The 13,765-nt window shown below is 36.9% G+C and overlaps 1 protein-coding gene across 2 annotated transcripts in view; it reads right to left on the reverse strand.

Annotated features, from left to right (window-relative positions):
• The window catches only part of LOC124162051 (protein mesh), a 54,169-nt gene that overhangs the window by 25,085 nt on the left and 15,319 nt on the right, over window positions 1-13,765 (reverse strand). For both annotated transcript variants that reach the window (XM_046538391.1, XM_046538390.1), the window contains exons 2-8: window positions 11,371-11,612; window positions 10,206-10,341; window positions 8,393-8,622; window positions 6,656-6,793; window positions 5,999-6,167; window positions 4,954-5,065; window positions 8-153 (exon numbers count right to left, since the gene is read on the reverse strand). In XM_046538391.1, coding sequence (XP_046394347.1) covers window positions 8-153; window positions 4,954-5,065; window positions 5,999-6,167; window positions 6,656-6,793; window positions 8,393-8,622; window positions 10,206-10,341; window positions 11,371-11,612 — 1,173 coding nt within the window. The remainder of the gene's footprint in view (window positions 1-7; window positions 154-4,953; window positions 5,066-5,998; window positions 6,168-6,655; window positions 6,794-8,392; window positions 8,623-10,205; window positions 10,342-11,370; window positions 11,613-13,765) is intronic.

A 13,765-nucleotide genomic window follows, 5' to 3' on the forward strand; every position in this document is an offset into this window, starting at 1 on the left:
AGCTTACCAATGAAATATTTTCCTTTCCAGTCAAACTTAGAGTCACCGACCGACACTTCAAATCTCACATAACCCTCTGCCATAACAAATGGCTGCACACATATTGCCCTGTTGGTGTCCACCATTGTCCCAGTGACAGCCTCTGTATCAAATCTGAAATGTTAACAGAAATTAATAAATTGATTAAACGAAATTATCTAAATTAATTTACTAGAAAGAATATAAGATCCATCCAAGCAGATTAAAAAATCCTCTGATATGTAATTTATCCAATAACCACAACATTATCAATTTTATCAAAAGCCAGATCTGAGTTCACAATCTTCAGACCCAAAATCACGACTCATTAAAAGAATCTGGCAAATGAAATGGAATGATATGAATGAATTGCCGCAAGAAAAAATTTCTCTGGACCAGGAATCAAACCACAGCCCTCTGGCTTTCCAGGCCACTGAGCAGACCTTTATGATATCCAGCTTCTTGATTTCTCTCAGCAATTGTAAACTCTCTCCCTCACGTTACCACCTTTAACACTTTGACTGCGACTATTCAGGTGCCGTATGATCAAAAAATGCGGAAATTTTTTTTCTCGCCAACAGGTCTGAAATTGGATGTAATGAACAGCCAGTATCGCCAAACTAAAATTTTCAATTTTTTTTCGGTAAAATTAGATAATTTATTTTCCACGTCGATCGACGTGGTCCGCCGTTGACGATGGTCCGTGGTTATGCAACCCGCATCACATGGTGTTGTGAATTCACTAATGCTTAAATGCATCTTATTTAGACGCTATATATGGATTATTTAAACAATTAGATAGTTAATTTGTATTGAATTACTAGCCTCGTACCATTTACTGAATATTTGAACTCGGAATCCCATCTGACGTTCTTTTTTATCGTACATTTTTTACACAAAACATTTTTGTTCGTTCACCTTAGCTTGGGGGAATATACATTTTGATGTTGATCTTTTTTAGGTAAATACCGGTATTAGGTACTTTTTATGCCTAGTCTCATTATACTTACCTTGGAAACCAATCTTAGACCTTTAGATCTTTTATACTCCCCACTTGAATGGTTATTCACTCGACGGTTCTTGAAGAGTGGTGGAAAAGAGTAGAGGTATAATACTATTTATGCACTCCTCTATGTTGAAAATACAGTAATAAATTGGTAAACGTTTAATTTCTAGGATAATATGTATTTATCTCGGATTCAGATTAACAATTTGCATTCTTAGCTAATAAAGTAATAAAAATTGAAGGACTTTTACAAATTGTTTATCAGGTTTTATGACCATTAAAAAAGAGATCGTCAGTAAATATACAGGAATATGATAAAAACACTCACATAAACAAACAAATCTGAAACATATCCTCCAAGCATGATGCACGTAATTTAATCCATCCTTCCGTGAAACACTTTGAAGCACTTTTCTAGGCAAAGAGGAGGATTTTCTGCGCAATCAGGGCAGTGGTATATAGTTTGCTGGCGTTTTCCTTTTTTTGTACGCACCCGGCAGTTTTTTGTTTCCTTCTATCCCCTTTAGTTGTCATGGGGTTGAACTTGGGAAAGTGCATCTCTAGTGGTTGGGTATTTATTTGGGAAACTATGACATTTTCCTGAGTCCGGCCAAAACTGACAAGTTTTCCTATAATACTGAGTCTATAACTCTGTAGACTCATTTTCTCTCCCTTTGAATAAATTTTGTACAGCTGAAAGCTGTTTAGTAACATTATTTGCACAATATGGAGAGCAACCTTTTTATACCAACGCAGTGTCTTTTTTGAGGTTATGTGGTAGGACAAGAGTTGATCTAACACCACCCATGAATTTATTATATTCCCTCACCGCCTCTGGAACCCACCTTTCAATTTTTCTTTTGCTGACACAATTCACCAACTTTCCCGAGTGCTGTGTACTAATCATGGCCACCTCCCTTTTGTCCTTCCATTTTAGCACACAAACACCGTCGTCCGACCACATTTCCACCACTTCTCCATTGTTTATTTTTTTACCAGTAACTTCTGCGGGATTACATTTCCGATTACTCCTCAACGTGCCAGTGCACAAAATTTTATATGCTGCTGAACTTGCAACAATGTCCACACTGGTGAAGTAGTTGTCCATAAATACAGTGTCCTACTCCTCCATATGCCTGCAAAAGTTTATGAACAACACAGCCCGCGTGCCCAAGTCCTCCCTCGGAGTTTTCCCCGGCTCCAGTGTAAACGAAAATTTTTGTGACTAGGCCAGTGGGTTCAGCCAGCATGTATAGCTTTACACCGAACTTATGTTTTTTTTCCTTTGATGTACTGCCTGAAAGACAGTCGCCCCCTCCATAAAATCATAGACTCGTCAATACTCAATTCTCGGGAAGGGTAATATATTTCATCCATTATGTCATCAAAATGATTTAACAGCGGCCTTATTTTCTGAAGGCGGTCACATAAACGTGGTTTTTGTGTCCCTTCGGCAGGTGCAAAATGTAATATTCTTAAAATTATTTGAAACCTGTCCCGAGACATGTGTGAAGGAAAGAAAGGGATGTTATAAAACTTGTCTTTCCGCCATTTATCCTGAATCTGGGATATTTGGATCAGTCCAATGTGCAGTGGTAGCCCCATAAACACGTAAAACTCATCCTTTGTGACAGGTTTCCAGCATCCTATGCGTGCGCAAGGAGATAGTCTCTCTTTCAAGAAACGGTCCGCGTTATTATTTGTTTCTTGAATAATTTTTTCTACTATTTGGTCAGTAAAAAGCAGACGAAAAAAATCCCGTTGGGTGTCTCCATTTGGTTTCACTTTCAAATTTCTCTGTTCAGTGAAAGCCATTTCCGGCAATGCGGGTGTTTCCATAGACCAAGTGCGGTCAGTGCGGCGCGCGTGGATAGGCAAACCCGGAGTCACAGTTGAGCCATGGGTTAGGGAACTTGAGGAGCTATCACACATACCTATGGATGAATCTTCGAAAGCGTCATCATCCTCTGGATACACGCAGTCTTCGGATTCGGTGCTACCATCCATAGGCGGATCCAGGGGGGGGAGGGCATGGGGGCACGTGCCCCCCCCCCCCCCCAGACACTCAAAAATATGCGAGATTTTTAATACGGTCCCATTATGATTGCGTTCGTTTTGTATTACGAGGAATCGTTATGCCCCACCCAGAACAAAATCCTGGATCCGCCCCTGCTACCATCATCCTCCATATCGTCGCTACTCAGAAGAAAGCTGTCATCACTGTCCTCTGAAATATCATCTTCTAGGATCACTTCAATTTCTTTTTCTGGTAAATTTCTATCTGTGTATACCGAAATTGCAATGGTTGAAGGCATACCTACATTCGTTGACAGAATAAAATATATTATATAAATAAAAAATACACAGGAGGTGCAAATTTTAGCAGGCAGATACTTTGTCATCAATTTTTGAAAAATGTTTCATTTTCTTACCTAGTATTGATAAAGAGGCATTTGAAGGACCAGCTGGAGACTCTTTGTTTATAGAAACAGGATCCAACGACGGATCAGAGCCTAAAACGTTAATGCAAAGAGTGAAAGAACTAATCGTTTGCTAAGTGTTTCCGAGCGATCTCAAACTGACGAAGGAATAAAGCAATAATTACCTGGAGTTGATTGCACTTCAGGAGTGGATGACAATTTGTTTTTGGCAATCCTTATTTTTTTTAATTTTTGTTTCGATGATTCCTCTAAATAGAAAATTCGCTTTTGAGAATAAGCACTGTACACAAACTATTAAAATAGGAAAAAACTTAGCTAGACATTGAGGAGATATTTCTACTTGACGTCTTCTTTTCCCCATTGTGGATACCACTGACCTAATGTACTTGAGCTAAAATTGCACTCCCCGATATCAGAACGTCTCTCCTCCACGTTCACGTCTGTTCTGCGTTATCGAATGTTATATCTTCAGGATAATTTTCAACCGTGCCGTCACTTGGTAGTACATTACTTCTGAGTTGTTGCTCACCGAGTAGTAGGTCAGAAGCACAGCTAATGTAGCAAAATGTTGAATCTGTCGTGTAGTTATCTGATTACAACACAGAATGTGACACCATCAAATGTTTCCTTTATGACGTAATGGTATCCAGTTCCAGAAATATCAATTACAGCGTATTTATACCGACGTCCAGTCTCCATATACTCATCTTTCCGTTTCAGGTCTGAATATATTTTCGGCAACATTGCTTCTTCATCACGGTAGAATTATTTCTAACGAAGTTTCCACTTAGTATTCATTGTGTACCGATGGGTTCTTTAGCACTCATAACATAGCTGTCTCAATTACATCTGAGAAAAAACCTCCACTATATACTAATGATGGCAAAAAAAGATGTGCCGTTGTCTCTAAGAGCATCAATGATTATTATTTATGTATCAGCATACCACACGGTATGAAATGTTCGTTGATATAAATAAAAATTGCATAATATTTCATTTATAAGGTTTATTACGGATTTTAGGGTAAAGAAAATATGCGAAGCGCCAAGTTCCTCGCAAAATGCTTATATTTAATCTGAAAAGAGACCGTAGGAAAATGATAAAAGTAACTCAAGATAATGATAAATATAACTTTCAATCTAAGAAAGGCATCTTGAAACGGCTCCGAATATAAGATGCCTGGACCATAAAAAAGAAGAAGAATAAAGGACATGTCGGTATATATAGAAATAATACAATTAGAAGCCATATCTTACGAAAATGACTGAGCACGTCGATCGACGTGTTCCGCCGCTGGCAGAAGATCACGACCACGTCGATAGACGTGCTCCGCAGTGAACGTGTTAATGAACCACAAGGGTCTAACATCTAGAACCACCGGCCTCAGTACAATTGCTGAGAAAAATCAGGAATGTGATTGTTTTAATTGCCACACGGTTCCACAAAATATCTCCATCTAATCATGAGTTTGTTAAAATATTAAAGTACCTGCAAACAATCTTTTCATCAGGATGGAAGCAGGGGCCGGTGATGTTTACCACAGTACCACCCAACATGTTCCCACTTTCCGGAGCAAACACCAGGGGCAAGTTGGCTCCAGCTGAAATGAATGATTGATATCCATAGTTAAGACCCAATGCTCTATATCTCCTAAATGTTCATTGTTCAGGGCACCATAAAAAAGAATAATTAGTCATTTTATTATACAAATGAGTATGCAACCACAAAAATATGAATTTTGTGGTTGCATACTCATCTGTACACTCCTTTGTATCAAATGGGTATACAACCACAAAAAAACTTCATGACTTTATGCTACAATTGAGGTGGTGTAGGTTGGGAGTGGGAGTTTCCTAGTGCTTTGCGCAGGTCATGGCAGGGGAGGGACTTCACGTGCTCTTCTAGTCTGAGAAGAGGAATGCCAGTGCTACAGGAATACTTCTCCTCAGACATACATATATCTTGCAATGACATCAACATCATTTTAATCGAGACTCCTTTCTGCATGCTTCCATTAAGAGCAGGATTTTTTGCGTGACAAAAAACCCAGTATTGATGGCGAAAGGCTTCTACTTTGTTAAAAGCAGAAAATGTTAAATATATACACCTGACTTATGTCAACATTTGACCTGCCTCATGTCATCATGTAGACCCACAGGTAATAAAGTTCTATTTTATTTTATTTATTTTAATTTTTATCGTAATTTAATGCATGAGTATGAATAAAGATGGCATACCATGCCCCCTTTGACTTTTTATCCATTGATAATTCCACGGAAGATTTTTCCAGTTGATTCTTTTACTTTCCTACAATTTACCAGAGTCCACTTTTAAGAAGAAATGGGAATACATAGAAGGCTTTGGCTCTTAGACTTTGCTATAAATAATGAAAAATTCTAATACAATTACAGATATAGGGTACATAAGGAATGTGGAACCTAACTCTAACACTAGATAGACCAGAACCACTTCTACTGACCCATAATATTTAAAGTAGAGGAGCAGCTTGAATAAAAAAATATGATTCACTCACAAATATCCTTATTGCAGGTTCCCAGCATGATCTTTTCGTCGATACGGAAGATGTGCCGTCCAGGGAAGCCATTGGCCCAACCTCGCCCAGTCAAGTCTCTTACAGTTGATGCTTGAGAATATGGCTGATACTCAAAACTCTGGGTCCCATTTCCAGCATTGAAGCCAATCTTAAAATAGGAAAAGAGAATAGCACATAAATCCCTGATTATGCACCATTTCTCACTGAGTAAACTTCAACACTGCTCTTGGCTGGGAAAAACGGAAATTGAAGGGGTGTGTGTGGTTGGTGTGGTAGCTAGAGTGTTGGCTTCCCATTGTGTGGGCTCCAACAATTGCTCATGAGAGAGTACACAGACTCATGAGAGAAGAACATTGAACCATGCATGGCTTTGCATGGAGAGGAGTAGCTGAGAAGCATTTCCTGAGTGGAAGGAATGGGTCGCCTCATCAACTATTCTCTGAAAGGGTATTGATTTTTTTGCTTTAGTAGCTTGAGAAGTGGGATATGGATAGAAAAAAACCCTTCATTTTTTAAAACTCTATCACAATCGACGAAAAAACTGGTGTACAAGTCCATTAAATGAATAGTAAAAGGAGACACTTCTATGCATATTAAGCAAAAATCATGCAGTAAAAGCATTATAATTCTACTCACAAATGCTGGTACACCACCCTCTCCACCAGTAGTATCACCACCAGCTTCTGTGTGACTGGTCCATGAGATAAGCTGGTAGTTGAAAATAGCGTAAGATATCACTTCGTCCGTTGCCAAAATCAGTTGAAATGTATTTGTCTGAAAAAAATTGCCATTATCATTTTTAGTATGATTAAAATCAGAAGGTGATAACTCTAACTACATCAGACTCTTATTATTTGGATACCTGGATAATTGGGGGTACATAGTCACTTTTTTGGGATAAATCTCTGAGAACAGAATCTATAGAAAATTGTCTTGTGTTTTTTTCAAACTAATCGGGACATAAAGCTGTTTAACCCTTACGAGACGGTGGATTTTTCGTCTTAGCATGACTGCTGTACTGAGCTGCAAGAGACTCTTCTTTCCCCTGGTATGGAGCATTTTTGGAGACATTCGTTAAGAAGGTTCTCGCAGATAATCACAAGCTCTCAGCTCCAACCATTTTTGACCCTTCCTAGTGGGGACTCCACATTATCTTGGACTCCAAGAGTAGTTGTGCTCCCTCCTTTCTGGGTTCACGACCCTACCTGCGGCATTGGTTTGAGGTCAACTTGTGGATCGCTTCTGTGTGTACAAGAATTGCCATGAGAAAAAATTCCCCTGGACCGGGAATCGAACCACAGACCTTTGGCTTTCCGGGCCAATGCGCAGACCACTACGCTATCCAGGTTCTTTAATTCCCATGGCAATTATACCGAGGCTCATGGCACTAGATGATAGCCAAAAGGAAAGCCAAAGATCCGTGGTTCGATTCCCGGTCCAGGGGAATTTTTTCTCATGGCAATTATTGTATATTTCACCGCCGTTCACGCGGCAGGGTTTGAAATATTACACGCTTATTTGTATTTGACACATGGATAAATTGTTGCTTGCATGTAAATTGCAAACTTTGAATCGAATTCCTAATTTTTTCGGAGCATTTTCAAATTTTAAACAAAGTTCTAAGGTCATTATTAACGAATTTAATGCATAAACAATTTTTATGTTGATGTTTATACAGAACTCGAGATATAAGTTAATAGTTATAGTAGAATTTCGTTTAAAAATTGTAAACGCTGCTCAAAAGACAAATAATTCAATTCTTCGTTCATATTTCTTGAGAAAATAAGAAATATTTATTTCAAAACCTGACTGGATCAAAAATTGTATGACTGCAGTCCCTTACCGCTAAGGAGGGTAATATATGAAGAGGGGTACAGGAACCTGCTCCCAGATTTTGAGGGTAAAGCCTAAACCCCGCAGTGTTGGGTCCAAAAACAAAGACGTCATACTGCCCCGACCATCATAAAAGGGGGAAGAGCTAGGATAATATACTTTATACTAATCATTACTATGAGTCAAATCCTAAAACAAGAGCTGGCAGCTACGTATTATCAAGTAAAAGGATACCAATGCTCATCCTGTTACAGAAAACTCAAGGATAACAATATTGAAGGAACCCAAGAACTAATGAGAAGAGGCATCCGATTTTTGTGAACCACAACTATGTTAATAATAAAGTTCCTTGGACAAAGTTTATTACGAAAATTATGACACATGCCACAGATAATTTTTTTACATAGTCTAAAGACATAGTTCATGGCCTGTACAGCAATCATTGAAGTAAACATTCTCAAACTGAGATGAATGCTTTATTATGGTTCACAAAAATTTGGTGCCTCTTCTGGTGACTTATACCTAGAGTTAGCAACTAACCTTGAACAGAGAATTGTCAATTCCACCAGCAAATGACATGTTCTTCCATGTGGCAATGACTACATGCTTTGGTATAAATGTGTCGGCCCCCACAACTCCTTCACGAATGTCCCACATAACCCTCTCTCGGACTTCAACTCCAAATTGATCGGTCCTGTGCTCAAGATCTCGCTCCATTCTGAAGTACACTCCCGGAACTCTTGGGTCAATGTCAGAAGGCCTTATGCTCCCTTTCAGAGAATAAAATATTATAACATCATCAGGGTGGACACTCAAACATCAAACTAAAGAGCCCTGACTTATCCAGTGTTTCCAGGCTGCTTTCACGAAGTTCCACGATATTTTATGGTAGATATATTGTGTTCTTGGGATGAGCACATTTGCAAAACACGTGGTAGGCTAAGCTCCATATGCTTTCTCATTAGAAATATAAGATATTCTGTAAATGTCAAGGTACTATTATCTATTTATTACAGTGAATTTTATTCTATTGTTATATTTAGTATCTTGTTTTAGGGTTCCTCTGCCCATGCTGATTTTATTTTTAAAATAAAAAAAAGGGCTGTTCGGCTTATGAGCAATGCTCCTTGTGATGCACCTTGTAAGCCTCTTTTCAAAAAACTGTCAATATTACCAATCCCATGCATATATATTTATATTGCAATTATGCATGTTCGTAATAACATATCTGAATACGTGACAAATGACAATTGCCATTCTCACTACACGAGAGCTTGTAAAGATCTACATCAACCATTTGTTAGAACACAAAATGTTGCTCTTGGGCCCAAGTCAATGGGATTAAGGCTTTATAATAGCTTACCAAAGGAAATTAAACATGAAGCAAAGAAACCTATGTTCAAAAAAAAGTTATTAACTTTTCTTAAAACTGAAATGTTTTATTCTGTAAAGGAGTTTTTGAAAGTGTGATTTTTTGTCTTGACGTGTCCTATATTTGTATATGTACTACCACAAATCTCTGGACAAATACATGTATTATTATTATTATTATTATTAATATTCATCTTTGCAGAAAAAATATTACAATAATATTTATTTTGCTGCTATCAAGGGTATACCTAAATGCATGGTTTCGTTCAAATTTAAAGACGGGACATGACAGACAAGTAAAAGGCCATAAATACAAAGCTACAGTTTACAAATTGACAAGCAAGTTGTCATCAACGAATTAAATGACAGATCTGATCAAAAATACAATTACTTAAATAATTTTCTCATACATTAGTGGAATTTTCTTCACAAGAAAATCTTTTACCCTTCTCTTTAACATCATTTGAGAGTTAATACTTTTAAAGGTGCTTCACAATTCATCGTACAGAATTGAGGCCAAATGATAGGTGACTTTTGCTAAAATGGAGTAAGAATGCTGACTAAGGCACATTTATGTATTTTTTTGGACATAGTTATGAAATTTAGGGTCCAGAAAATATAACTTAAGTGCTGTTACAGATTATCCCAAAAGAACATAAAGAAAAGTTATAGTAAAAGTGAATTTTGAGTTATTAAGAATTATCTTTAAGACCTATTAGGAATGGATTATTCAAATATTGAACACCTCTAACTAATCACCACAGATGATGACTACTTAATACTTGAAATATTAAAGGTATGGGGATAACAGCCAAACATAGACCAGTGTGAAATGCTTGAAAGGGTCTTAAAATTGGGAAAATATGGTATCATGATTTACTCTGAAACTAATGATTCAATTTTCAATCAGATAGGTCAATTTCTTATATTGCCAAATAATTTAAAGCTTTCTGTACCTTATAACATGATTTCATGAACTTACCTATCCTGCATTTGCTGAAAAAAATGCCAATAAATGATGGATCACTTCTCTTGGGCCACTCTTTAACAGGGAACACAAGCGGATATGTGTAGTGCTCTGGAGGATCACTGAACTCCAAGTATCCATGCATAGACAACTGCAATACAGAAGTTGCAAATTAAAATATTACATTTAATCAAATTTGTTTCGATTGGAATGGGTAAAACAATTCTCACTGGTTGCAATACATACACTTAAGCATTATGTATATAGGTACCCTCTTTTTTGCCCTTTGATAACTAATGAAAAGAACTGAATGAAAAGATAATCAAATACTAAATTTGCTTCAGAAAAATACGTAAAAGGCATCCTATGCAGTGGCAGTTAAACTTGGCAAACAAAATTATACCATATGGTGTATCTATGCTCCCTGCAAATGAGCCTGCAGATATTAATTGGTATCATCTCCAGTTAATACCTTCAATTGCTTGAAGACAACCCTAGAAATTTTATAGTCTTACTTTAGTCTTAACTAGCCTCATCATGCAATTACAGTTCCAGTAAAAATGTATTTGGTTCCTAAGATAAAATGATAAAATATAGAAAAATTTATTCCCACACTTTAATATGCAACTCTTCTACTGACCATTGTTTTGACACTCTTATGTAATTTCAAGGTGATGAAACAGATACTCTGACATGTATTTCTAGCAGAGCCAAGGTATGAGGAGAGGGTACCTATATGGAAGTGGCAAGTGGGAAGTGGAAGGGGGAAAGAGCTTGGGGGAACATATGGAGGCCAATGACATAAACAAGGCAACAAAGCGGGGTGTGGGTGGAAGTGAAGATTTTTTCAACATGGGGACTCTTACCTTTAACAAAGGTGGGTAAGGAAAGAATAAAACATCATTACAAATTCCATCTGGGCTAAATAAAGTTTCAAATTTTCCCATAAAATCTAATTTAATCCCTTCATCATTTCAATGCAAAATATCTATGTCAAAGTTGATAAAATGATTACACAGGCATAAATGATTTGAAGAAGATGATTTTCCGTCATTATGTTTCACTTCTTCTGTGTTCCTTCACTTTATATTTAAAACTTCCTCCAGTCTGATCAACATAACAAAATACCTGAAATGATTTCATGCTTCTTACGATTCCATTTGTCAATAGATGGACTCACCCTAGTGTAGTTGAATCTGAAACCAAAGAATGGCAGTTGGAAATTGAAGTTCTTGTGTATTTGTGGATTTGAGCTGTGGATGTCTCTTTGGTAATCGCCATGGTTCTGATCACCTCCCTGATCAAAGTACCAATACATGAACTCTTTCCTGATCTCCCTCAACCTCGCCTCTGTGATCACATATGCTACTTCATCACCAGAGACGGTGTGGTCCGGAGGGGCAACTCGGCTGTGTAGAGAATCTGGGGGAAAAGGGAAAGGCTAATTAATAAAAATGTATTAGACATTGATGAATTGTGACACATGCACTTAGCCCCAATTGAGCAATCTCACTAACACAAAGAGCCCATGAATGGCATGTTCAAATATTGAATATATTTATCTGTTATCTCTATAGTCTCAGGCTCAACTTTTTGGAGGTTCATTTTAATGATAAAGCAAAAAAACTTTGTTTTATTCAGCCAATTAATTTTAAGGTGTGATTAATTTGATGCAGCGGCGTACCTGGTATCCAATGATGATGCCTCTACATTGAAACTAGTCATATCTTAAAATAAATTGATGGAATAAAAAAAATACTAAAATAAAAAAGTTTTTTCATTCCATTAATAAATTTAACTATTTACAAGAGAAGATGACAAAAAATAGATGTGTTACTTATTAAAGAAAGGTGACACTGACATTTTCCCTGATATTCTATTCTATATCTGAAGGGTGGCCATGCTAATCAGACAACGACCACATTTAAATATCAACAACTAGTAGGTAGAAGCAATAAAAAAGTATTAAAAAATTACATTGAAGACTTCTCCTACTTAGCATGGCATTAAAGTTTGCTACCACAATATGAATGGCAATGCATCGCTCATACTGAAGGCAAATAATTTGAATTGACAAACCCATCAATTCTGATACTAGCACATAATTTTTTAGGGTAAAGTAGCATTCTGAAATTGGTAGGCTCGTTTGCATAAGAAACGAAATAGGGAGTGAGTTACTACCGGTTTGGTTGGAGAGGTAGAGGGCACCAGTGGGTTGGAAGAAGGCTTTCAATCAGTCATATAACAATGTAATCAAAATTAGCAATTAATAAAAGATGAAATTAGCTAGATTTAACCAGTGGTATTTATTGTAAAATGGAATATATGGTCTTTGCAATATAGGTCTTTCAATTCAGGAGACAGATTTCTGCTACAGATAGTAGAGCTGGAAGTGCAAATTAATCTAGAAAACAGACCAGCAAGTAAGCTTTGTGGCTGTTCCTCAAGAGTAGGACCAACACTCGTCTTAAAAACACAGCAAATTCTTCTTTAAATTACATCTTTACATAAAAAAAATCTTACAAAAAAAGCCTGAAACAAAAAATGCTGATATCTTGCATAAAATATAATATTTTTTATTTCAACATTTGGTGCATTAAACTTTAGAAAAGCACAAAGCAGTACAGTAAGCCAGATGCTCACATATCAAGAAAAAGGAAGGCATATCCAGCAAAATCAGTGAGTCTGGTCACAAATCTATACAATGCCCCTATCCCCTATTTGGCCCTTAGTGATAGATGCAAACATACTGTCTGTAATTATGCAAGATGTGAGAGAATACTTTTAAAAAATTAAGGTGCATGCGGTGAGAGCTTTGATTGCCTAACCTTGAGATTCTCAGTTCCATTCATGGATTTAAGAATATTAAAAAATAAAATTAACAACTTATAAAAATATGAGTTGTAAACAAATTTAATGCAATCATAAGTGATTTTTAGTTTTTCCAAAATGCCCAGCTTTAAAAAACTTGGACTTGGTCAATCTTTACATGCAGTATCTTGATTGCATTAAATGTTTCTTTGAATCCATTACTGAAAATATTGGTTTCAAAGTGGATCTCAAGTGACATGGTAATTCATGTTGAGATTGTATTCAAACTTATGGGCATCACGGGCTACAAACATGTAGAGCAAAGTATGGTATGTTATCAGCCAGCCTCTGAGGGTACAAATGTACACAAATGCTCACATGATGGCTACAGAAAAACAGAAGGGCTAGGCCATCATTCGGAGCCCAACTTCAACATTACTAAAGGAACTGGAAAACATAGCAAATTAAATATTTACGAACAGATTTTATTGAAGTACTGATTCTTCTCCTTCTCTGTGAGTATTAAATTTAATAGAAATCAATTTCCAAATGAATTAAAAAATATGAAAACAAATACTATTGTAGTAGTCAGCCATCACGCGATCTCGGTCTTCTACCACTAGAATCTTAATTGCATGCGTAGAACCATCCCTGTTACGTTTACATTGTTTTAATAGGCGACCCTTACTACAGGCAACCCGTTTTACAGGCATCCCGTATAGTGGGCAACACGTCTTACATAGGCTTCTCCCGTGCAATAGGCA

The sequence above is a fragment of the Ischnura elegans genome, chromosome 7 (genome assembly GCF_921293095.1).
Source record: "Ischnura elegans chromosome 7, ioIscEleg1.1, whole genome shotgun sequence".
NCBI classification, from domain to species: Eukaryota; Metazoa; Arthropoda; class Insecta; order Odonata; family Coenagrionidae; genus Ischnura; species Ischnura elegans.